Raw genomic sequence first — 27,500 nt, 5'->3', positions numbered from 1 at the left:
CATTAGGTAAGGTTGAACTAGAAGTCATCTTATATACAAATGAACATTTGCACATTCCAGTGATAGTTGTGGAAGAATCTGTTTTTTCAGGAGATTTATTGATAGGATTTGCAAATATGAGAAAAGAGAACATGGTCATATGTCCTGTTGACTTAGGGGTCTTAGTGAAATCACAGTTAATCCCATTTTTAAATCAACCAGACTTAAAGCCAATGACAGGAATCAAAGAATCCCTAGAAATAGATACATACATATACCATACATATACCAAGGCTTTTTCCCCCTTCCAAGGGAGGTAGCCAAAAAGGGAAAGGCATAAAAACACTCCCACCCATTTCATCCCTAAATACACTCCACACCCCTCCCACCCTCCCTCTCATCTGAGCACCTCCTGGATGACGGGTCATCCCTGCACCCTGCCCACCGCCCTGGGTCAGAAGCAGTGTCGCAAGACACAGCACATCCACAGCAAGGCCGCTTCATTTAATCGGCGACCCCCCCTCTCCGTCCCCCTTTGCATATAAGGAGAGGACGGGGAGAAATCCCTTCGGGCTGCGTCAAAAGTTACTCACACATACTACCCCCCCCACCCCCCCGCCCATTCCTCCTCATGCAATCACAACATCATCCATATACAACCATTCTCCACTCACCTCTGTCTTCCGTCCTCTCCCTTCCTTCCTCAACAGACATTCCCCTCTTCCCCAAAGCCCCCTTCACCCCATCCATCCACCTCATCCTAGGACGTCCCCTCATGTTCACTCCCTCCACATCTGCCTTCCATACCTCTTTTACTAGTCTTTCTTCACTCATTCTTTCCATGTGTCCAAACCATCCTAATATTCTTTCATCAACCCTATCTCCCAAATCCTTTTTCATCCCTGTTCTCCTCCTCACCTCCTCATTTCTCACTCTATCCAGCCTAGTAACCCCCACCATACTCCTCAGACACCTCATCTCAAACACATTCAAACTCCTTCTCTCTTCTTCTCTTATATTTAGATAACAAGGCCGAGCGGTCCAGACTAACAGAAAATAAAGCCACATATAGTGAATCCAACTCAGATGTTCAAGAAATCCCAAAAATGACTAATTCATCAACTACAAATAAAGCCTTGCAAATTGTGGATGGTGGCGTAATAAAGTCGACATTATTACTCCAGAGCAATTAACAGGGTCGGAGTGCAGTTGAAAGGAGTCACTGTAGACTCTGAAATTTTAATCATACCAGAATCAATTAGATTAAAAGGTTTGAAATTGGACTCAGGGATTTACAAGTGAAATAAGAACATGGTAGAAATATTAATGATTAATACTTTGAATAAAGAAGGAAAGGTACACAAATAGGATATTTTCAGGTGTGTACAAAACCCATTAAGATTTTAAATGAGAGTACTGAGGAAGTAGAATTACCAATTTCATCAATCTGTTCAGTTCAGGAAGAAACAGCGTTGGAAAAGAAATACAAGAACCTACTAGTTGCCCTGAGTTGGATGAAAGCTTAGTTGCTTTGCTCGTAAAGCACAATAAAGCAATTGCTTTGCCGGGGGACGCCTTAGTCAAAACAACTGTTTTATAACATCAGATTAAATTAAAAACAGGGACTCAACCTATTTATATTCCTCATTCTAAATTAGCCATTGTAGAACAATTGAGCACTGCAGTGTTATCGCAGGATATTATTGAACATAGTAAAAGTGAGTGGAACTTCCCTTTGATTCTGGTGCCAAAATCAGATGGCACTATGCGTCCAGTTATTGATTATAGGGAATTGAATAGGGACACCATACGTGACAGGTTACCATTACCAGAGATAGGGGACATTCTTAGAAGTCTGGGAACTGAGAATAGATATTTTAGCACTATAGATATCAAATCTTTTTGGCAAATAGAGTTGCATGAAGACTCACGAGAGTTCACAGCATTGTCTACTCCAACGGGACACTATAAGTTCAAACGAATGTCATTTGGGTTATGTAATAGTCTATTAACTTACATGAGATTAATGAATACAATTCTAGATGGGTTGTTAGGAAACACTGCCAATGTATTTCTAGATTATATTATAATAGTTTCCCAAACAGCGGCTGAGCACCTTAAAAAAATATATTTAATATTCTCAAGACTAGTTGAAGTAGGATTGAAAGTGAAACTTGAAAAATGTAAGTTCTTGCAGGAGAGTATTACTTATTTAGGACATAAGATAGACAGGCATGGACATAGTATAGTGGATTCAAAGATTTAAGTAATAAAGATTTTTTTAGTTCCAAGCACTGTAGAAAATGTTAGAAGTTTCTTGGGATTGACAGGATATTAGAGAAAAATGATTCAACGATATGCTGACATTGCTAATCCATTAAGTTCTTTGTTGAGGAAGGACTCAAAACTCATATGGGGACCTGCATAACAGCAAGCTTTTGACAAGTTGAAAGATGCACTTACGAGTTCTCCAGTTTTGATATTATCCAGACTATAATAAGGAATTCATTCTTTGTACTGATGCATCTGACATAGGGTTAGGAGGCATACTTATGCAAGAGAGAAATGGCACTTTGAAACCAATAGCTTACACACCTAGATTTTGTAATAGCGCAGAGAGAAACTACTCTATAACAGAGAGAGAAATGTTAACAGTGATATGTTCATAAGAAAATTTTAGAGATATGATACTGGGATATCCAATCAAAGTGTGGACTGATCATACAGCTATTCAAAACTTATTTAAACATAAGAATCTTAGGGGCAGACTAACTAGATGGTTTCCAGTACTTCAGTGCTATGAAGTTAAGTTTGAATATATTCCGGGTAGAATGTTGCAGCAGATGCACTTTCTAGAAACATTAGCCAACCAACGACAGGGTTGATTAATTTGATGAACCCAAGAGGAAATCCTCCCCAAAACTACCAAAAGGGTATAAGATAGAGGAATTTCATTTGACTAATGAACTTTTGTTTAGAAAAACAGTTGTAAGTGGGAAAAATATTTCTAGAGGTCCAGTAAATCAGTTGGTAATACCAGAAACTTTTGTAAAAGAAATATTGAAGTTACTTTATGATAGTGATAGTTCACATCCAGGGAAGGATAAAACTTATAGACAAGTACAACTTAAATACTTTTGGCCAGGTATGAAGAAATATATATATGGTTATATAGAAAATTGTTTGAAATGTGTTAAGGTGAAAGGAAATACACCAAAACCTGCTCCTATGTTAACATATCCCATTCAACAGAAACTTTGGGAAAGAGTTCACATAGATACATTGGAGTTACCTATGTCTGAGAATGGATATAAATATGTATTTGTTGCCATTGATTATTTTTAAAGATTTTGTATTTTACAATCCATTCCAAATAAGAAAGCTGAAACTATTGCTTCAGTAATCTATGATTAGATAATATATAATTTCACTACACCTAAGATCTTAGTTTCAGATAATGGAACTGAATTTAATAACAAAATCTTGGAAAATTTATGTAGTTTATTTAAGATCAAGAAAGTAAATATTTTAGTGAATCATCCATAAAGCAATGGAGTTGTAGAGAAGTTAAATAAGAACATTATAACAAGTCTTAGGAGTATGATAAGTCCTCATAGTATAACTTGGGATACTTGGATTCCTTGTGTTAAATGTGCTCTGAACAACCAAATTAATATAGCAACTGGTGAAACACCTCATTTTATTATTTTTGTAGAAGACAAAACTCTTCCATATGAAATCTTGATTGCAGAGCAGAAATCTGTGTATAATATAGATGCTTATATCTCAAATAGGATAGATACTTTTCAAAGTATTCACCAAAGAGTTAGAGAACATATGCAAGAGTATTCCCAAGAGATGAAAAAACAACACAAAATAGCACATAAACTAGAATTAAAAATAAGAGATTTAGTCATGGTGAAACTACATTCACCCTATAATAAACTTTCAACAAGGTACTCAGATCCATATAGGGTAATTGATTCTCCAGGTGGAAACAAATACACGGTCTTACTCTTAGAAACTAGGGAAGAATTGATAGGCCACTTAGATGACATGAAGAAAGTTAGGATACAATTTGATGGTGAAGATAATTGCTGTGATACCCTATGTATGAAATTAAATTACATATTTAACCCCGTCTGTGGTATTGGCTGCATGTTATTGTGGCAAAGTAGCATGCAGTTGATACTTTAGGGTCTATATGGGGCGCCTCTACGGACCAGAGCCACACATAATTTTGTCTGTGATAGAGGAAAACTCTGTTCATAGAGAAATTATGACACTTTTATACTACGACTCTCCCTCCGTTATGCTGTCCCCCAACCCCTTGTTACTGTCCTGTACCATTTCTCTGAATATTCATTTCCTTTTTTGCCTACCTACCCTGTGGTAGGGGCAAAAGAATACTGCCACCAAGTATTTCCACTTGGATCGTAAGAGGCGAGAAAAAAGGGACGGGGATTGGGACCAGGCATCCTTCTCCCTGTAGTCCCACAGGGGACATTCCTAAAAAAAAAAGTAAAGGCAAAAGAGGGTCTAGGAGTTTTCCAACCAGCACCCTAAGGTTTGGGTCTTTTAATGTGCGTGGATGTGGTACATATGAGAGTAAAAGGGAAGAGATAGGTAGTATGTTTGTGAGAAGAAGGATGGATGTGTTAGCTTTGAGTGAAACTAAGTTGAGAGGGAAGGGCGAGTGTAAATTTGGGAGTGTAGCTGGGAGGTTATCAGGAGTGAAGAGAGGGCGAGTAAATGAAGAGATAGGTAAACGTGTAGTGGAGTGGAAGGAGGTTTCCTCAAGGATAATGTGGATGAAGTTGAAACTGGGAAATAAGATGTGGGTTTTTGTAAGTGCATATGGGCGTGGTAGTGAGAAGAGTGTAGAAGAAAGGGAGGCTTTTTGAATAGATTTAAATGAGTGCATAGAGGGATTAGGGAGAAATGTCAATGTAATAGTACTGGGAGACCTTAATGCTAGGGTAGGAAATGAACCAATTGACGGAGTGGTTGGGAAATGTGGAGTTCCAGAAAAGAATCGTAGTGGAGAGTTGATGGTGGAGATGCGTCTAGAAAGAGAGTTGATGATAGCAAATAGTGTTTCGGAAGAAAGTCAAGCATAAGTAGACATGGGAGAGGGTGGTGGATGGAAGGGTGGTAGATAGAGCGTTAATGGACTATGTAGGGGTAGATAGGAGTATAATAGGAAGAGTTAAGGATATACATGTGCTAAGGGGAGAGGGTGGGGGAATATCAGATCATCTTTTGGTGGAAGGTAAGTTGAGAGATGGAGAAAGAGGAAAAGGACAAAAGGTAGGAAGGTGCTTAGATTGAACTCTTTAAATGAAAATGAAAAGGAGTACAAGAAGAAGCTGAGAGAGGAGTAGGAGTGAGTGAAGGATAGAGTAGAGCTAGGAGTGGAGGAGGAATGGGGATGGTTCAAGGAAGGAGTCACAAAGTGTGCAAAGATGGTGTGTGGAACAAGAAGGACAGGAGGAAATAGAAGGAAGGGTAGTGAATGGTGGGATGAGGAAACAAAGAAGGTTGTAGAAGAGAAGAAGCGAGTTTCACAGATTGGTTACAAAATAGGACGAGGGAGTTATATGGGAGGTGCAAAGAAAAGAAAAGAGAAGTAAAGCACAAGGTAAAGGAGGCAAAGAGGAGAGCAGATGTGAAATGGGGTAAGAATAAGACAGAAAATTTTGAAAGCAATAAAAAGATGTTTTGGAAATGAATTAAGAGAGGAGGAGGAGGCGAATCAAGTAAAGAAAAGGTAAAAGGTGCAGATGGAGAGATGATAATGGAAGAGAAGGCAGTAAGGGGAAGATGGACAGAATATTTTAGGGAGTTGCTTAATGTGAAGGAGGATAGGGAGGGAAAGATAGTTGCAGTGGGAAATGCTAAGAAAATGACCGTGATGAGTGAAGAAAATGGAGGAGAAATAAGGAAGGATGAAGTGAAAGCAGATGTTAAGACGATGAAAGCATGTAAGGCACCTGGTCTGGATGGATGCCATGGAGAATGTCTAAAAAAAGGAGGTACAGTGAGGGCTGACTGGCTGGTGAGGTTATTTAATGTTTGCTGGAGAGAGGGTAGAGTGCCAGAGGACTGGTGGAGTGCCTGTATAGTTCCACTTTACAAGGGAAAAAGGGACAAGTGTGAATGTAGTAGTTTCAGAGGGATCAGCTTGTTAAGTGTAGTTGGGAAGGCTTATGGGAGGATCTTGATTGAGAGGATTAGGAGAGGAACAGAGGGAGTAATTGGTGAGGAAGAGTGTAGATTTAGGACGGGTAGAGGTTGTGTAAATCAGATTTTCCTGGTAAGACAGATATGTGAGAAAGCTATAGGAAAGGGGAAGGATGTTTTTTGGGCTTTTATGGATCTGGAAAAGGCTTACGACAGGGTAGACAGGAAGGCACTGTAGGAGGTTTTGCGGATATACGGGATAGGAGGAAAGCTTCTAGGAGCTGTCAAAATTTTTTACGAGAGTAGTAGAGCATGTGTCAGGATTAGAGATGGAGAGAGTGAGTGGTTCGAGGTAAAGGTGGGACTTCGTCAGGGATGCGTTATGTTGCCCTGGCTGTTCAAATTGTACATGGACGGGGTGGTGCGAGAGGTAAATGCAAGGGTGGTGAGTCAGGGATTGGAGATGGTTAAAGAAAATGGAGAAAAGTTTGCAGACGACACTGCGCTTGTGGCAGGATCAGAGGAGGGATTGAGGAAGTTAGTGATAGAGTTTGGGAGAGTGTGTGAAAGAAGAAAGCTGAAGGTAAATGTGGGTAAAAGTAAGGTTATGAGATGTACAAGGGGTGAAAGTGGCAGCAGACTGGAAGTAAGCATTAAGGGAGCGGCTGGAGGAAGTGGATAGTTTTAGATACTTGGGTGCGAATGTGGCAGGAAAAGGTGGAGTGGAGGTGGAGGTAGAATGTAGATTGAGAGAAGCGAGTAAATGCATTGGTGGATTAAAAAGTGTAATGAGAAATAGACATCTGGGAATGGATGCTAAAAGGAGACTGTATGAAGGAGTGATTGTGCCAACAGCACTGTATGGGGCAGAAACATGGAACATAAGAGAGGAAAAGAGAAGGAGCTTGAATGTGTTTGAGATGAGGTGTCTGAGAAGTATGATGGGGGCTACTAGACTAGATAGAGTGAGAAATGAGGAGGTGAGGAGGAGAACAGGGGTGGAAAAGGAGTTGGGAAATAGAGTTGATGAAAGAGTATTACGATGGTTTGGACACATGGAAAGAATGAGTGAAGAAAGACTAGTAAAAGAGGTATGGGAGGCAGATGTGGAGGGAATGAACATGAGGGGACGTCCTAGAATGAGATAGATGGATGGGGTGAAGGGGGCTTTGGGGAAGAGGGGAATGTCTGTTGAGGAAGGACAGGAGAGGACAGAAGACAGGGGTGAATGGAGAATGGTTGTATATGGATGATGTTGTGATGCATGAGATGGAATGGGTGGGGGAATAGGGGGTGAGGTAGTATGTGTGAGCAAAATTTGATGGAGCCCGAAGGGATTTCTCCCCGTTTTCTCCTTTTATGTATGGGAGGACGGAGAGGGGGGGTCGCCGATTTAATGAAGCGGCCTTGCTGTGGATGTGCTGTGCCTTGCGACACTACCTCTGACCCAGGGCAGTGGACAAGGTGCAGGGATGACCCGTCATCCAGTAGGAGCTAAGATGGGAGGGAGGTTGGAGGGGAGTGGAGTGTATTCAGGGTTGGAATGGGTGGGAATGATTTTATGCCTTTTTCTTTTTGGCTACCTCCCTTGTAAAGGGGAAAAAGCCTTGGTATATGTATGTATATATTTAACCCAGAAGAGTATAGGGAATATCTGAATAATATAATATGTGAATTGAATATTAATCTTGATGTATTTTACAGATAAATTTATTTTGACCAAATGTATGTACTTGTGATGGGGGACCTAAACTACTTGAACATAGTGTCAAGCAGAGGTTCTACTTAGGTCAGACATGAAGACCTTGGACCTGCTGTGGTCAGACTCGGAATCTTGCCAATACATTAGGACAACGCCAATAAATATTTTGTGAGACATTGAATTTTTTTAAGTGTGTCTTAAAAAAAAAAAAAACGAATTAAGTGTGTTAAACAAAAAATGAAATTCAAGAAGAAACACTTTACAATACTTTTATCAATCTTATTGCGTTTTGCTCAACATCCTTGAAAAGATGATAACATTCTCCATTGAAATTAATGTTCTTAATCAAAGCAATGATTTTTGCAAATTTATTTAACATTGTATTATATCTGTGTTGCAAATTAATTTGGGCTATGTCATTCACCATTTTTCAGCTTGAATTGTTATTGATATTTATGCATTTTGGAAGGGTTGCTTGTTTCTTTGAAATGTATATGTTTGAAATGTTTTACTGATACCATTTTACCAGTTTATGCAAGGGTAGTTTAAATATTTAGCATTTTGTATATGATGATTTCCAAGTATATATTAGAGAGCCCTGTAAGAGGGTAGTAGAAATAATTGGTCGGGACGAGCAAGCGTAGCTGCCGACCCCTGTAAGAGGCTGGTAGATTAAAAAAGGCAAGTAGGTAGATAGAGGGGTAGGTGGCGACAAATTCATTTTACGACTTAGATGTTTTGAAAACAATGGCCACTACGAAGTTGCAGAGTTGCATATTCTTGCTCACCGTCCAATATTTGTAAACACAAACTAGGGTATCGATACAGATGCTGATGTTTCGAATTGTTAACGCTAAGCCACTTCGCTTCGTAACAAGATTGCTTGCGTAAGTAGTATTACTTGAGACAGTATAACAGTTTTTCTGATTGGAGAAAAGGGTAGAGAAGGAGAGAAATTATTGGTGCACGAAGGTAAAGTCACGCCCTTAAAGGGTGGCACTTATTTGTAACGTTCAAAGTTATTGGATGAATTGAATAGTGACGTCGAAGCAGACTTGGCTTGGTGGGTATAAAAGGATCCCAGGTGGGATTCCTCTGCTGTATTTAGTCCAAATAAGTTGTAGAGGTGTAATATTATTTGGAAGAAAAGAAGAAGAAAATTACATTTAATTCACCCCGTACTGATACTAAGTACTTGGCTAAGTAGGACGAAAGAGGCATGGGGGCTACATATGATTGACTTACAATTATACGATGATAAAAAGAAAGTGAAAAAGTAGAAAGTGAATGAAGAAATATTATATCATAGAAGGAACATTAAACTGAATTAAATCCAGTAATTAAGGAGAGAAGGGAACTGAAAGTGTTGGTAGCAACAAAGCTAACAAAGCGCAACCAAACAATTGTTGGAGCTATCAGAAAAAATCGACAAGAACTCCCAGTAGAATTCTGTAACCCTAAAGGAAGGACCAGATATACTACCCTTGAAGTTTACTATGAAGATATTATTTCATATTGCCCCCAGAAAAGGGAAAACTGTATTGTTGAGTAACATGCATGATAGTGTCACTTGGAGAGAATAAATGAATATATGAATAAATAAATAAATAAATAAATGAATGAATAAATAAATAAATAAATAAATAAATAAATAAATAAATAAATAAATAAATAAATAAATAAATAAATAAATAAATAAATAAATAAACAAACAAACCTGACATAAGTGAATTTTACAATTCATCTAAAGGAGGAGTTGATAATTTAGACAAACTTGTTGCAACTTATTGGTAAAAGCGTCAGACAAAGAGATGGCCTATGGCCTTGCTTGATAACATAGTGGATGTGTCTGCCTACAATGCTTTTGTCCTTTGGAATATAGTGCAACCTAACTGGAAGGGAAAAGCTACCTTCAAGAGAAGAATTTTCCTTCATGAACTTGGATTGGCCTTAGTCCAACCTGTATTGTCTTCAAGGGTATCGTTACCTAGGACGCCAAATGCCCGGCGAGTTGCTGAAGCTGCAAGACCATCTATAGAATATGATAATTCTCAGTCTCAGGAAAGAGCTGCAAAGAGACAGCGTTGTCATATGTGTAAAAATGACAACAAAGTAACCACAATATGTTCGGTCTGCCGAAAAACTACCTCTAAGCGGCATGCTGTTGTAATGTTCAAGTGCAATAATTGCAACTAATTCCTAATCTTCAATAAGGTAGGGTGGTAAGAAGGGTTAGGTGTGGGGTCTGAATAAGTTATTTCCACGTTTTCCACGTAGTAGACCCTGGGCATGCAAGATAATCAATTATGTACTTTGTATGGTGGAGAATTGTCAGAATTTATGAGACGGGGCATTTTGACCCGGAACGGATTAGATGTTATAATGCTGGTAAATTACTACATTGTAGGCTGTATATAAATACTGACCATTCTAAATCTCAAGAAAGATACGCAAAAAGATGGCACTGTTATATGTGCAAAAATTATAGTAAAGTAAAAGCAATCTGCCGAAAAAACTATATGTAAGCACCATGGTGTCACAATATTCAACTGCAATAATTGCAACTAATACCTATTTTTCAATAAACTAGGGTGGCTGGCAGAGATAGATTTGGAGTCTGAATGATTATGAATTTTTTGCAGTGTACACTGGACACGTAAAGTAATTAGAATAGTATTTTGTATGGCAAGGAACTGTCAGAATTTATAAGATGGGTCATTTTGACCGGAACAGATTAGATGTTACAAAATTTTAGCAGACCGCAAGGGTTAAATCCAAGAAAGAGTGCATTAGCGCTAGGAATAAAGCAAACAAAGCATTAGGTTTCATTGCTAAGACGGTTACAAATAGAAGTGCAGAGGTAATTATCAAACTCTAGAGTTAGTTAGACCCATCCTTGGACATCAATTCGCTAGAATCAGTACAGAGAAGGATGACCAAATTTATACAAACGAACAGATCGTAAGACTTCTAGAAAAGATTTATGCGAAAGGTACCTCTGTAATTCGACTATATAAAGATACAGAAAAATCAAGATCGAGAAAGGAGTACGACAAGGCGATATAGTTTCAGCTAACTATTTTACAGTTTGCTTGGAAGGCATTTTCAGAAGGTTGAGTTGGGAAGAGATTGAAGATTAATGGCAAATATTTGAACCACCTAAGATTTGCGGATGACATTATTCTTATTTCAGAAAGAGCGGAAGACTTGCAATATATGCTGATAGATCTTAACAAGGAAAGTATCAAAGTAGATTTAAAATGAGGAGTAAAACAAAACTAATGTTTAACACGAAAATTCAAAGCAAAGATATTATAATTAATGGTGAGAGTCTTAAAGAACTTGAGGAGTATAATTATTTAGGCCAGATGGTAAAAGTGACCAAAGATAATGATAACGAAATATAAAGATGTATTTCAATTGGTTGGAAAGTGTTTGGTAAGTATAATAAGATCCTGAGAGGCTCTGTACCTTTATGTTTGAAACATAAAGTTTACAATCAGTGCATTTTGCCAGCAACAATCTACGGGTGTGAGACTTGGAAACTGAAGAAGGCGATGGAAACAAACCTAAGGACGGCACAGAGGAGAATGGAAAGATCAATGATGGGAATAACGCTGAGAAACCAAAAGAGAGCAAAATGAGTGAGAGAACAGACTAGATTGGAAGATATTGTGGAGGCGGTAAAAGAGAGGAAGTGCAATTGGGCAGGTAAATTAATGAGAGCGACTGATGAGCGATGGAGCAAGTGTGTTACTGAGTGTACGCTAAGAGATGAGAAACGTGGAGGAGTGGGACCAGGAAGAAGGTGGAGAGACGAGATAGAGAAGTTCGCAGGAGGGACGTGGCAAAGGTTGGCGCTGTCGTGTGAATCATGGAATACTATGGAAAACGTTTTTCAGCAGTGTACTCAGGATCGCTGATTATATATATATATATATATATATATATATATATATATGTGTGTGTGTGTGTGTGTGTGTGTATTATATATATATATATATATATATATATATATATATATATATATATATATATATATATATATATATGTACACACACACACGCACGTCGGTCGAAGTGGCAACGAAGTTTGGAACACCAGGAAAACTTCAAGTTTCATCGATCTCAACAGCTAGGAAGTACCTTTGTTGTATTGGCAGGGAAGGGGAAAGCTCGTGGTGTAGTGGGAAGGTGAAGAAAAAGGAGAAAGAGAGGGATTACTGAGGAAAATGGAAGGAAATGAGGAAGGGGACGAACGGGCCCCGGATGTTAGAAGAGGTGTAAACAAGAGGGGTGCAGAACACACAGACGAGGAAGAACAAGGAAGCAGAAGTGTCAAAAGCAGAAATATAGATAATAGTAGATCAATGAAAAGAGAAGATAACAGCTTTTATGAAAAAAATGAACGAAGCATGGGAGGTTAGGTTTAACCAATTAACTCTAGTTACCCAAAGAGTTGATAAAATGGAAAAACTAAAGAAGGAGAATCGAAACCTAACTAATGAAATAGAAGAATTAAAAAGACAGTTAAGAGAAGTAAAAGTTGAGAATGAGGAATTAAAGAGGAATGATAAAGAGAATAAAGAGTCCATAGCAAAAGAGGTAAGGGGTTCGAAAAATTACAAGGGAACAATAAAATTGAATTTAGAGATATAGTGGAACAGCAGATGAAAGAACAAACTAGGGACATAGTTAATAATATGATGAGGTAGAAGGAGAATATAGTAAGAGACTTAGCAGATAAAAGAAATGTATAATTATATTAGGGATGGAAGAGAAGTATAATCCAAATTGGACTACAAGAATAAAGGAGGAAAAGGAAAAAGTAAATAAAATATTAGAAGTAGTTCAAGAAGATGAACCAGAAACAGGGAAACAAATAGAAGAAGTATTTAGACTAGAGAAATACAATACAGATAAGACCAGACCAATTAAGGTTAAATTTAGGTCACAAACGACAGCAGAGAATATCTTAGCAAAAACGGGGAAACTAGCAGACAGTGATCAATATAAACAGATATGGATAAAAAGAGAAATAAATAGAGAAGAAAGAGAAGATGAGAAAACAAAAAGACTAGAAGCTAAGTAAAACGAGAAAAGAACAGAGTCAGAAAAAGAGAAATTCTATTGGAGAGTAGTGAATATGAAAGTGAGGAAATGGTTCATAGTAGAGAAAAACAGAAGGAAAACAGAAAACACGATGGAAGTAGCGGAAAACTAAAAGTGTCTTACACAAATATCAATGGCTTAATAACAGGCTTGAACAAACTGAATTTACCTGAAGGAAAAAGAACCGGGCATAATGAGAATTGTATAGACAAATTGAAAGGTCCACTACCACCCAACAGTGTAAGACATGGTGCATATAATTATTGGATTAAAAACAGAGAGGCAAAACAAGGAAATGGAGTTATGTTCCTGACTAAGAAGGGTATAAATATAAGGACTGTTACATATGCAAATAATAGAGTAGAGATGATTATGATGGAAGCGGAGGACAAGGATGGGAAGAGCAGGAAGTTTGTAGTAAATTATGTGCCTCCTAAAACGGCCTCGTGGGAAGAGAAAGAATACAAAAATATGTTAGAAGACACAAGGATAAAACTAAATAAGATAATGGAAGATGGAGGAAGAATAGTTATAATGGGTGACTTTAATTGTAAAGAAATCTGCTGGGAAGAGATGACAGTGAAGGGTGGAGACGACCTATGGGGAAATGTACTACTTTATATGATTATACAACATACAATGACATAATGGATACAAAAGAATACTAGGTATAGAAATAAGGAAGAACCATCGAGACTTGACCTAATAATCACAGTTGAAGTGGAACTAAATGAGGAAAAATACATAAAAAAAAAACAATATAGAAAGGGAATATTGTTATATGAAAAAAATGTTGATAAAATAAGAGAATTATTTCAAAAAGCAGACTGGGAAAGAATACACAAGGAGGAAACAACAGTAGAAGAGAAATGGAATATTTTGACAAAAATTGATAGAGGAGTGAAAAAGTATGTTCCAAGACAAAAACAAGAAAAACAATATGTAAAGTGTTGGTATAGCAAAAGATGTAGGGAGTTAAAATATAAAAGTGAACATGAAAAATAGAAAATATATACCAGCTATAGAAATGAATATGTACAAGTGTGCAGAACAGAAAAGAGAAAATACGAAAAAGATGTCATAGAAAAATGTAAAGATCAACCAAAACTATTTTACAGATTTGTAAACAACAAACTGAAAAACAAACAAGAATTCGAGAAACTACGACAAGGAGGAGTTGAATACACAGAGGAAATTATAAACACGCATTTTAAATCGGCGTTTACGAGGGAGAACATACAAACTAGAGATATCGAGTGGGAGGAGAAAGTTCCCCTATGAAAGAGATAGAAATATCAAGGAATGAAATAATGAATCACTTGAGTAATCTCGATATCAGAAAATCTCATGGACCAGATGAAATTGGAAACTGGATTTTGAAAGAATGCACGAATGAACTAACAGACAAAATACATAGTCTAATAAACAGTTCATTGAAAGAAGGAAAAGTTCCAGGAGATTGGAAAAAAGCAAATATAGTGCCAATATATAAAGAGAGAAACAAGGAAGATCCTACTAACTATAGACCGGTCTCTCTTACAAGTACGATAGCTAAAATTTGTGAAAGAATGATCAAAATTAGATGGGTAAGGCATTTGGAAAAAAAACAACAACATACTAAATCAAAGGAATTTGGACTTAGACAAGGACGATCATGCGTCACAAACTTCATTTGTTTCTATTCAAGGTTAATAGATGTAATACAAGAAAGAAATGGATGGGCTGATAGTGCATTTCTAGACCTAAATAAAGCTTTTGATAAGGTGCCACATAAGAAGTTGGTAAAGAAATTAGAAATTGCGGGAGGAATCCAGGGCAAACTGCTGAAGTGGATAGAAGACTTCTTGCATGAAAGAAAAATAAGAGTGGTGATAAGAGACAAACACTAATTGGGATGAAGTGATAAATGGAGTCCCATAAGGAGTTCTGACCCAAAAATGTTTGCTATACATATATCAATAATATGGATAAAGGAATAAAAAGTTATATGAGCTTCTTTGCGGATGATGCAAAATTTTTGAAAAATTTTAACACTGAGGAAGATTGTGAGTCGCTACAGAGTGATCTCAATAAAGTATGGGAATGGAGCAGGAAGTGAGAGATGGAATTCAGTATTAAGAAATGTAATATAATGGAATTTGGAAGAAGCAAATAAAGAATAGTGGGATCATATAAATGGGGAGAAGAAGAAAATAAAAAAGTAGAAAATGAGAAGGACCTGGGAGTCATTATTATGAATAATATGTCCCCTGAGAAACATATAAACAAAATTTTTGAAGAAACTTATAATTGAATAAGAACAATCAAAGTTGCATTTACATACCTGGACGAAGAAATGGTGAAGAAAATACTATTCACTTTGATAAGACCAAGATTGGAGTATGCAGCGACGACGTGGTCACCAAGTACAAAAAAAAAAAAAAAAAAAAAAAAAAATGTATAACAAGCACCCACACCCACCCACACACCCACACACACACCCACACCCCCACACACCCACACACACCCACACACACACACCCACACCCACACCCACACACACACACACACACACACACACACACACACACACACACACACACACACACACACACACACACACACACACACACACACACACACACACACACACACACACACACACACACATATATATGTATATATATATATACACATAACAAGAACTTTTTCCGTTTGTAAGGAAAGTAGTTAAGTCAGAGGCACGTGCCTATTACCATCCATTTAACTCCCCTCCACCCCTCTTGTCACACCTCTCACTTCAGCTCCTAATGGATGACGGGTCATCCCTGCATCCGCCAACTGTACTGGGTGAAACGCAGTGCATCAAAACACTGTACATCCACGGCAAGGCATCTTCATTTAATGGGCGACCCTCCTCTCCATCTCCTCATGCAGACAAAGAGAAGACGGGGAGAATCCCTTCGGTCTGCGTCAAAATTTTATTCATAGATAACCACCCCCTTATCCCCTATCCCTCCTTTCCTTGCATAACAGTGTCATCCATACAGAGTCATTCACCACTTATCCCTATATCTTGCCTTCTCCCTTCCTTGCTTAACAGACATTTTGTATGAAAGTGGCAGTTGCAGACGAATCTATCGAAATAAACACCATTGCATCCTAACATGGTGTCAACAGACATTCCCCTCTTGCTCAACGTCCTCTTCACCCCGTGTATCAATTTCATCCTCTGTCGTCCCATCAAGTTCACTCCCCCCACCCTGGCTTTCACACCTCTCTTACTAATATTTCGTCATTCATTATTTCATGTGTCCAAAACATTTCAATAATCTTTCATCAATCCTATCTGCCATCTCCTTTTTCATTCCCGCTCTTCACCTCACCTCCTCGTTTTTCACTCTATACAACATAAGAGCATAAGAACATAAGAATGAAGGAGACTGCAAGAGACCATAAGGCCTACACTAGGCAGCTCCGTATCAATCACCACCTGTCATCCCCATCCATAAAGTTGTCTAATCGTTTCTTAAAACAACTGATAGTTTCAGTGCTTACTACATGGTTACTAAGTCGACCACCCTATTAGTAAACCAATTCTTGCCTATTTCCTACTTAAATCTAAATTTGTCCAGTTTAAAACCATTACTGCGAATCCTGCCCTGTTGTTTTAATATGATGACCTTGTTTGCATCACCCTTGTTAAAGCCTTTGATCCACTTGAACACCTCTTTTAGATCACCCCGTACTCTGCGTGTTTCCAGAGAGTGTAAGTTAAGATGCCTAAGCCTCTCTTCTTAAGGCAAATTTCTGAGTCCATGTATCATTTTGGTCATTCTTCTCTTACTGATTCTAGTGAATTGATGTCCATTCTGTAGGACGGAGACCAAAACTGTACAGCATAGTCAAGGATGGGTCTAACTATCGCTAGATAAAGTTTGATAGTTACCTCTGCACTTCTATTCGTTACCGTCCTAGCAATGAAACCTAATGCTCTGTTAGCTTTATTCCTGGCGCTAATGCACTATTTCCTGATTTTAAGGTCCGGACTCACTAGAACTCCCAAGTCTCTCTCGCAATCAGTTTTCTCTAAAAACGTGTTATCTAAGCTGTATCTATTTTTGGAGTTGTGTAGCCCTACGTTTGACACGCTACATTTAGAGATATTGAAGTTCATTTGCCATTTCACCGACCATGTGAACAATTTATTTAGATCATCCTGCAAATCTCTTCATCGTCTCCTGACCTAATTAGGCGTCCTATTTTAGTGTCATTCGCAAACTTACTAACATCACTATTTATCCCATCGTCTAAGTCGTTTATACACATAATGAACAACAAGGGACCCAAAACCGAGCCCTGTGTGACCCCACTAGTAACATTGCCCCACCTAGATTTTACTCCATTTATGGTGACCCGCTGGTTTCTGTTATTAATCCAAGCTCTAACACTATTACTCCTATGCCATGGGCTTTGATTTTAGTAGTCTCTGATGTGGCACCTTATCGAACGCTTTGCTAAAGTCAAAGTAAATAACATCGTAATTATCATTGTTATCTGACGCCTTATATACTTTAGTGTAAAAGGATAGAAGATTAGTCACACATGACTTACCCTTGGAGAAACCATACTGTGTATCGCGAATTAAATTATGTCTTTCGATGTGTTCTCTGAGTTTATTTACTATTACTGATTCAAGCATTTTTCCTACAACCAATGTCAAACTGATTGGCCTGTAGTTACATATAGACGATCTATCTCCCTTCTTAAAAACGGGAACAACGTTTGCCTGCTTCCAAGCAACAGATTTATCAAATATTTTAGTTAACTGGTCGCAGATTTCAAATTTACACTCCTTAACCATTCTCGGAAAAATTTCGTCTGGACCCGGGGATTTTGTAGCTTTAAGTCTTTCAATCTGCTTGACTACTTCTTCTTTACTAATGCTAATATTAGATAGACTACTTTCTTTATCCCCTCTGAAAATCGGATCTAACCTCTCATTAGTGAACACCGAAAGAAAATATTTGTTAAACTCCTCACTCATTTTTTCCTCCGATTCTATCATAAAAATTTCATCGTTTTCGTTTTTAATTGGTCCTATTCTTTCTTTATTTTTTGTTCTATAGAGATGAAAGAAACCCTTTGGGTTGGATCTTGCTTGACTGGCAACCTTAATTTCATAATTACGTTTCGCTGTACTTGTATTCTTTTTAACCAGCTTTTCCATTTCGTTATATCTTGATCTAAGGTGTGTTTCCCCGGTTTTTATTTTTACGTAAAGTCCTTTTTTCATTCCAATCTTATGTTTCAATCTATCCGTCATTCATTTGGAAGTATTGCTATTTTTCCGTAATGACTTCAGGGGGATAATTGTATTTTGTGCGTTAATAATTAGATCAGTTAGATTGCTATACATTTCATCCAAATCGCTGACCTGTCTGTTGAGCCTCCGCCCTAAGTGACCTGACCCAAGCTATGCATATTACCCTCCGCGTCGACAATGTCTGAAACGTCCATAACGTCCATATAACATTTCATATTCAATTTCCAATAGGTTTTTATATTGTCAAAATTTGCTTTCCTGAAGTATGGTTCTTGGACGTTATTCGTACTTTTTAATTCTTCCCAAATTATATCAAATCTTATTTCTTGATGATCGCTAGAGCCTAGACTATCTCCCACTTTTACGTTACTCATCAGGTGCTTATTATTAGTTAAAATTAAGTCCAGAGTATTTTCTTCCCTCGTAGGATCGGTAATCACTTGTTTTAGGAAATTATCCTGCACCACATCTTCGTTTCTGATCTCCTATTAAAGTTTCCCAGTCAATGTTTCTAAAATGAAAATCTCCCATGATCACAACGTTTTTGTACTGGGATGCTCTGCCAATTTCATGAATCATGGGGTCAGTATGCTCAATGGTGAGGTTAGAAGGTCTATACAAAACGCCAATAATAACTTTCTTATTCTTGCCTATAATCTCCACCCAAATAGATTCCGTACAGTCCTCTTCCTTAATCGAATTGTTGATAATACAGTTTATTGTATTTTTAACGAAAAGTGCTACACCTCCCCCACTCCTACCAACCCTATCCTTGTGAAAACGTTTATATCCTTTTATTTCGATTTCCGGAAGGAAATGTTTATCAGCCATGTTCATCCAGGATTCAGTAGTAGCTATAATATAAAAATTCTCAACGCATGCTTTACCTCGCAGCAAATCAATTTTGTTAATTATGCTTCTGCTATTTGTATAGTAAACTTTAAGTTTATCTTCCCTCCACCTGCTTTGGTGATTTTTTTCACAGTCCCTCTCTAAGTTGATTGCCTAAACTATATTCCGATACTTCCCCCCCCCTACTCCCACGTAATCTACACAAAAAAAAAAACCCTGTAAAATGCTTACTTCTCGCTCAAGGGACTCAGCATGGACCCGAAATCCTCTCGGCGACAAGTGCACCCCATCCCTTGTATATAGATGATTCTTACCGTAAAAGCGGTCCCAGTTATCGACAAATACCCCTCCATTGGCCTTACAATGTTTTGCCAGCCTCCAATTCATTGCAATAGCCCTGGAATGTCACATGCCTCCAACTACACACCTCGGAAGGATTCCACATACAACAGGAACACCTCCCTTATTCTTAATCTTGTCTAGCGCATCCCGGAACCGAGTAAACAATTCCTCAATCCCTAACTTATCTATATCACTGCCCCCAGCACTTAAGCAAACGACAGGGGCCTTACCTTCCCCTGTCTCTAACATTTATCCCCACGCCGGGGAAACACACCTGCGACCTATGCTTCCTATCTTTATCACAGAAAGCCCTCTCTAAGTACCTCACTTGACTGTCTCCTACAACCAAAATCTTACCTGTGGGCAGGGATCTAGCGTCTGCCCTTCCCTTCTTCTCTTGAATTTCCTTTGTATCTTCTTCCTGTAGACCCGCTAGTGCTTGAAACGAGTTCTTGCAATCGAACGGGGCTGGTGAGGACTTTTTTCCTCTTTTCCGCGTCTTCTTTGTCTGCGTTTTCCATCCAAGCTCATAGCTAGTTTTGTCTTCCGTATTTTGGGCCTTCAAGCGAAGAACTCGATTCTCCTCTTTAAGGTACTTTACAGCATCCTCCAAGGTTTCAATTCTACTAAGTAGGGATTGTACCTCATCGACGCTGAACACGGTAACACAACCACTCGCCATATCACTATTTGAAGCAGCTACCCAGTTGACCTTACCTGAGTGACGACTACTGCTCAATCTAGTAATCCCTACCATACTTCTAAGACATTTGATCTCGAACACGCTTAATTTTTTTCTCTCTGCCTCTATTAAATTTCAAGTCTCTGCCCAATACAAAACCGTCGGCATAACCACCCCTTCATACAATCTTCACTTTGCATCTATTTCCAGTTACCTCTTTCTCATAACACTTTTCAATCCCCCAAGGCATTTACTTGCTTCTCTCAAACTACAATTTACCTCCACCTCCATTCCTCCCTTTCCTACATGCGACCCCAAATACCTAAAGCTACCCATTTCCGCCAGCCTTTCTCATTTTAGATTTACTTCCAACTCACTGCCATCCTCTACTTTGTACAGTAAATCTCACAGAGAATTACGTGAAAGAATATCTAAGATGTTGTAGTGGATTTACACTTGGTTAAAAGAACTCGCCCTTCTCTGCCTTAAAAAAAAAATTCTGGTTTAAATAAATTTCGTCCCCTTTTGATAAATAATTTGAAGATGCTCTTCGATATTAATCTAGACTTAGAAGGACTTGGCATTATCAATGGAATCGATCGTGTTTATCTTTAGTGATTTCATAATTCATTTGCTTTTGTTTATATTTTTCTTCGGTATTAAGATAATAACATTAACATCTCCACAATATATATATATATATATATATATATATATATATATATATATATGTATATATATATATATATATATATATATATATATATATATATATCACTTGATTACTTTACAATCATTCATGTTAATGACCCTCTCCTGATTGTTTAATGCCTGGGCTACTTCAATTAAAGTATTCATCATCATCATCATCATCATCATCATCATCATCATCATCATCATCATCATCATCATCATCATCATCATCATCATCATCATCATCATCATCATCATCATCATCATCATCATCATCATCATCATCATCATCATCATCATCATCATCATCATCATCATCATCATCATCATCATCATCATCAACAACAACATCATCATTTATATGTTACTTATACACAAAAGGACATCTTTCACTTTAAAATTGAAGTATCGAGCCAAAGTATGCGCCTCTCCTTCACCCATCGTCCACCCATCCAAAATCTGTTTTCTTTTCCCTTTTATTACAGCTCTTTGTAGATGAAGGGCCATCCCTGTCCCCGTCCATCGCGTGGGTCAGAAGCAATGCAGCAAGTCACACTGGTTTTATATATATATTTTGTTTTCATCTTTCATGTGTAAGCTTATTCTATCTAAAGAATATGTATGGTGACAATCTTTAAGTTCCAATAATAATTGCGCGTGTGGAAAGCTGGATTCTTTTAGGTAATTAAAAATTATTGATGTCTTCCTCTCCCTCTCCCCGCTGGAAACAGACATTTTTTTTCCCCAAAAGTTGGTTCAAACCAACGTTAATAATCTGCGAGCCTGGAAAAGTCCTAACCTGATCTACATTTTGAAGCGTGGAGAATTCCCCCATGATTCTAACTTTCTCTCCTAAAACGCAAAGGCTTGCCTCATATGTTATGAGGTCAAAACACTTTCTGCTTTACCTGAAGACTTCACCTTTAGTTAGCTTCGTTTTTAATCAGGCTTGAACAAATATATTCAAAGCATCAATTCTCTAACTCGAATATATACCACATTAAAATAATTACATTTGTGGGGGTAGACCAGTTAGACTGTTGGGCCCTGCTGTGGAGGTACTTTATCCACAAGGAGCTATAAAAGTAAATAAAATGAATACTGGGTGAGTATGGGATGGGTTGGGGTTGCGTGCATACCTCTGCTGGTTACCTCCCGTATAAAGAGGAAGGAGTCTTTTTGTATATTGGTAGTCATTTGGGCACACTTTTTGAATTTCCTGGTTAGATACTTATCTATTTTTATTTGTATGATAACCATAATGTAGTTTGCACTATGTAATAAGTAGTGATATGTTTTTCTTTGTTACCAAATTAATTTGGCAAATAGATAAAAAAATTGATCCAAGTCCGTGATGATCAAAGTATATCTACCTTCAATGGGATAAAGGAAATTGGCACAATAATAATATGTCCTTTGTCTTTATTATATAACCAAGCTAAGGCTCTTTGAAACCGAAGAAAAAATATTTTTATGTACGAATCATATCTTATTGTATTTAGACAAGAAGGAGGATAAATGGTCGTTTTGACAGGAATTAGTCAAATGGGTAGGAGAATGGAAAGTAACGGGAGTGGGACTGGAAATCTGTTACGGATGAATTTCCAGAGACCGAATTGGAACGAAAGGATAATATAAATACCAAGGGTTATTTCCTCTTTATATGAAACATGGCAAGGGAACATACATGGGAACATGGTGGCAGCATTATTGTCCCCCCACCAAAGGAGTAAGAATTGATTAATACACCCAAGTTTGGAAATATTAATTAGGTGTTACCGTCACACCTTTCAACAGTCATATGTATCCCATCAATCTTTCTTTTAGCATTAGGTGAGACAAAAATCTTTGTCGAAAAGGTCATTATGTCAACCGATACTAAGAGGAGTGTCCTTGTTTATAGAGTTAGAAAGGTGACGATAGCATGACAAAAACAGTTTCCTATAAATATTTTTTATATTATGACGCATATAAACAATTCATAATTGTAGCATAAAGAAAAAAGAAAAGAAAATAAGGTGTATTCGTGACGCAAAGTAGCATGGGATAAAACAAGCGTATTCGTAAAAGATAATTAGGTATGATGTGGAAGGGAAGGTGGGAAATTCCAGTCGGATACAGATGAAGGAAATGGGGCGCGGATAGACGAAGTGTGGAGCTCCCGGCGGAACCTGTTGTGGCGATTAAGGAAATGGGGTGATTCCCGGGAAATGGTTTCCTTAAAAAGGAAATGGGAGACGCAGGTGATAAGTCAGCCGAAAGAAATAGGGATGAAAAAGAGATTTCGAGGATAAATGGGGTGGGGTGGGGTGAGAGATAGTGATTCACAGATTGGGGGCAAATTACCCGCTGGGCAATTATGGTGGGGCAAAAGAGGAGAAAAATAAAAGAGGATTGTAGGGAACTCAGAAAACAATGCGAGACCTTGTAGTAGGATATTGTATGAAATATACTATGATATATTTAGATGTTCATACAGTAAAAAATCTACGAAATGATTAAGAGGATTGACTTAGTTTGCGAATAGTGGTTATCAAGCTTGATGTGAAATGCTAAATTAGTTAACAAGTTGGAAGAGTTTAGGAGTCATTGGATTGAGGATTGGAGAGGAATGAAGGTAATTGCTGAGAGAGAGAGAGAGAGAGAGAGAGAGAGAGAGAGAGAGAGAGAGAGAGAGAGAGAGAGAGAGAGAGAGAGAGAGAGAGAGAGAGAGAGAGAGAGAGAGAGAGAGAGAGAGAGAGAGAGAGAAGAGACGAGACGAGAAGAGAGAGAAGAGACGAGACGAGAAGAGAGAGAGAGAGAGAGAGAGAGAGAGAGAGAGAGAGAGAGAGAGAGAGAGAGAGAGAGAGAGAGAGAGAGAGAGAGAGAGAGAGAGAGAGAGAGAGAGAGAGAGAGAGAGAGAGAGAGAGAGAGAGAGAGAGAGAGAGAGAGAGAGAGAGAGAGAGAGAGAGAGAGAGAGAGAGAGAGAGAGAGAGAGAGAGAGAGAAAGAGAGAGAGAAAGAGAGAGAGGGAAGGAGAAGGCGCTACTGAGTTGATTGGTGATAAATAGCTGACTTCTGGTAGGGAAAGTGGCTGGAATAGGAAGATAGTGAGAGATAAACTAAATGAAGACAGATAAGCACATAAGGCTCTTACGTGGATGAAGGATAAGAACATAAGAGGAGAACAAAAGAGGATCACAGGACTTCATTTACCATGTGATCGCTAAAGCTCCTGAATTACATTATAAGAATTAAGTCATGATGGAACCTTACACAACATTCACTTCGAATGCGAGATGATGAAGAAAAGGTAGTGAAGGGAAGTTAAAGAGGGAGTATTGAAGAAAAAGAAATGACCCTTTGTAGAAGAGAACAATTTGGTTAGCAGAATAGCGTGTTCAGAGAAGGAAGAACATTTAAACAGGTATGTTGAGGTAAATGATGGACAATTAGTTGAAGAAGGAGAGAATGACAGAGTAGAGCAGAGAAAGTGGTGATGATTGTAATAGTGATTGATATGGAGTTTGTCAGATATATATAATATATGAAGTCCCATTTACTTCTGTTCCATCCATAAGGTTCTGACTGCCTAAACTTCATGGAGTAACTATTTTAGGGACTTTAGTGACCCCCACTTCGACATACCTGAACCACGCATCATTCTTTTAACATTAGAAGCTAACTTCCACTCAAAGAAATGGTGAACACATTTGCATGTTGGTGACTATCTTTTCTACTATTGTCATCTCACTGGTAGCGTAATCAGGAACGCGCTGATCTCGCATTCGCTTAGTTGAGGGTTCGAATTCCTCACTTCTTTCCAATTCCCACCAGTGACTGGAACCTGCCCCGACAGTCCAAACGCAAAGGGCAAATGTGACGGCGGCCTCGGCCGCAGATACGCACCTCCTGGTGTAGGTTTTTTACCTTCACCTCTTTCTCCTCATGTCTCTCCTTTATTATCTCAGTGACCACTTCTTCGGGGCAGTATTGTCAACAAAGAAGTTATGTGTTACTTTTGTTTAATTACATATAAATTATTTAGACAAAAATTTAAAACCTGTTATATTCAAGCTTAATGGTTATGCAAAACTTTTCAAACACAAAAGATCAATCAAACTAACTGGGATCTCAAAAATTTCTAAACAATTCGCCCCAATGTTTTGGGAAGTGGCTGATGAGATGTAACCACGGTAAACGTAAAGTAATACGTAGTTGAAATAATGTAAAAAAAAAAAAAAAAAAAAATGGATAGACTGTAAAGCATAAAATATTATACTGTTGTTATCAAAAGCAGAAATGACAATTATGGAAAACGTAAGTGAGGTGGAGAAAGAGAGGAAGGAGGAGGAGGAAGAGAGGGAGAGGGAGGAGGAGGGGAGGGAGGGGTAGGAGGAGGAGAGGAAGGATAAGGAGGAGGAGAGGAAGGAGAAGGAGGAGGAGAGGAAGGAGAAGGAGGAGGAGAGGAAGGAGAAGGAGGAGGAGAGGAAGGAGAAGGAGGAGGAGAGGGAGGGAAGGAGGAGGAGGAGGAGAGGGAGGCGGATAAGCAAGAGGAAGGTAAGTGAATGAAAATCAGAATGATGGGGAAAAGGAACGTGCAACGAATGTGGTATATAATAGGAAGTGAAAGGAGAGTATGCGAGTGCAAAGAGAACAGTTTAGGTAATAAAGAGCAAGGAGAGAACGAGTGAAGGAATAAAACACAAAGAGAGACTAATAGAAGAAATAAAGAGGGAAGAAACAAGAAGTGAGGAAAAAGAAGATTAGAAAGTGGAGGAAGAGGCGGAGGAGATAAAAAAGGGTAAGAAGGAGTAAGAGAAGATAGAAGAAGAGACGGATTATTAAATGGGGAGGAAAAGGAGGGGGAGAAGGAGGAGGAGGAGGAGGAGGAGGGGGAGGAGGAGGAAAGAAAAACCAATTAGAATAATAATGAACAAATTAGAGAAAAACGAGAACATAACGAGAACAAAAATCATTATAAGAAAATAAGTACAATGTGAGAGGTAAACGCGTGGAAAAGAAGGTAGGGGAAGCACACGATGAAATAAAACGATAAATCAGGGGAGTTGTGAGATGAAAACGGGACCCGGAGGAGGTCCAACATCCCATTCAATTTCCGATATCACTTGATGCTGATTCTAGCGGCACTAGTGTGTGTTTCTTCCTTACTTTTTTTTTTATCATTTTATCACTTATTGGGACAAATTCGATGAGTTGAAACATGCTTTGGTTGAAGCAGGTAAATATATTCTGTCTAGAGGATATTTCTAGATAATAATAATAAGAAACTATTGTGTCTATTTGGATGAGATTTCAATTTTTTCAGGGTTTTGTTCTGGCTAACGCTAAAGGAACCTAGAAGCTGCTATTCGTCTAGATCTAGATACACCTAGAAGGAAAACAAAGAAGTGTTGCGATGAGTTAGGAACTAAGAGTGAGCGCTTAGCATTTTTGTTAGATTCACATCTGAAAAGTGTAACCACCCTTTTTTATTTTTTCTTATTTTAATTTTTATTTTCATTGCGGCATCCACACTAAAGTCCAGAGTTCATTTCCGGACTAAACCATACCGGCGGGTGGAAACGAACGAACTCTCCTTCGCAATGTGCTACCAATTTCAGAGTAGTATCAGTCGTATCAAATTAAATCTAGTCTTTATATAGAGTTTATGAACGTGGTACGATCCGGCAATGGATAGGTTGCGTTCCAACCTTCTCTTGCGGTCGGCTTTTTTTTTTTTTTTTAATGTTGGTAGTCCAGTGGATACCGTCTTGAACTCGAGTTCGATTCTTGCGACCCTCTGCGGGTTTTCTGCATTGTTTCCCGACAGCCCTGGCCAGATGGAGAGGTAACCAAACATCGGTCTGGAAAAAAAAAGAAAAAAAAAAGAGGGTTGCCGCTACTAACAGAGCTTTGCCTGCCATAGGTTTCTCTCCTTTCAATGAATGGGAGTGGGATGGTGAGCTTTTTTAAGCTTTATGTATGTATTCTTACCTAAAGCTCGCCTTGGTGACCCAATTTTTTTTTCAGTGCTGACGGCAACTACGAGGTGACGTTGATGACGAAAGCGACTCTCAAGTACACAGGCGAGGTCGTTTGGAAACCTCCCGCCATCTACAAGTCTTCGTGTGAGATCGACGTTGAATGGTTTCCTTTCGATGAACAGTCTTGTGTCATGAAGTTTGGGTCTTGGACCTATGATGGATTTCAGGTGAGGGAAGCCAGGTTTGCGTATATTTGCATATACAAACTCAATTTTTTTTAAGTGTCACAGACACCAGGAAAATTACTAGAAAAAATCATTGGGGGCAGCCCTAATCTATTCAGAATTTGGTAACTTAGCGTCGTTTTTTATATTCCTCCGTTTATGAAATAGAATTTAGTGGTATATTTGTTCTTCCGAAATTTAATCATGCTTATTATATCTTTTTTATGATTATCCATTTTGAATTTTCTATTATTTTACAACTCCATTTGCATAGCATGAAAATGTATATGATAAATAAATGGTGCAAAGCATCGTTTGTTTAAAAAAACACACACACACTAAAGAATAATACTTAAAAAAACATTCTCCCATATTTGTTATTCTTTTCGAGTGCCTATCAACATATATATATCGCACTCTTTCTTTTACTCAATTCACACAAAGTTCATGCTCTTTTTCCA

The 27,500-nt window shown here is 38.2% G+C and overlaps 1 protein-coding gene across 2 annotated transcripts in view; it reads left to right on the top strand.

Annotated features, from left to right (window-relative positions):
- Nucleotides 1-27,500, top strand: part of LOC143029179 (acetylcholine receptor subunit beta-like 2) — a 467,047-nt gene that overhangs the window by 86,464 nt on the left and 353,083 nt on the right. For both annotated transcript variants that reach the window (XM_076191686.1, XM_076191685.1), the window contains exon 3: nucleotides 26,862-27,042. In XM_076191686.1, the coding sequence (XP_076047801.1) occupies nucleotides 26,862-27,042 (181 nt within the window). The remainder of the gene's footprint in view (nucleotides 1-26,861; nucleotides 27,043-27,500) is intronic.

This window comes from Oratosquilla oratoria, chromosome 10, assembly GCF_046742065.1.
Source record: "Oratosquilla oratoria isolate Oo_2021 chromosome 10, ASM4674206v1, whole genome shotgun sequence".
Classification (NCBI taxonomy): Eukaryota; Metazoa; Arthropoda; class Malacostraca; order Stomatopoda; family Squillidae; genus Oratosquilla; species Oratosquilla oratoria.
Note: the sequence above shows the minus strand (reverse complement) of the source record. Positions and strands in the feature narration are given on the sequence as shown.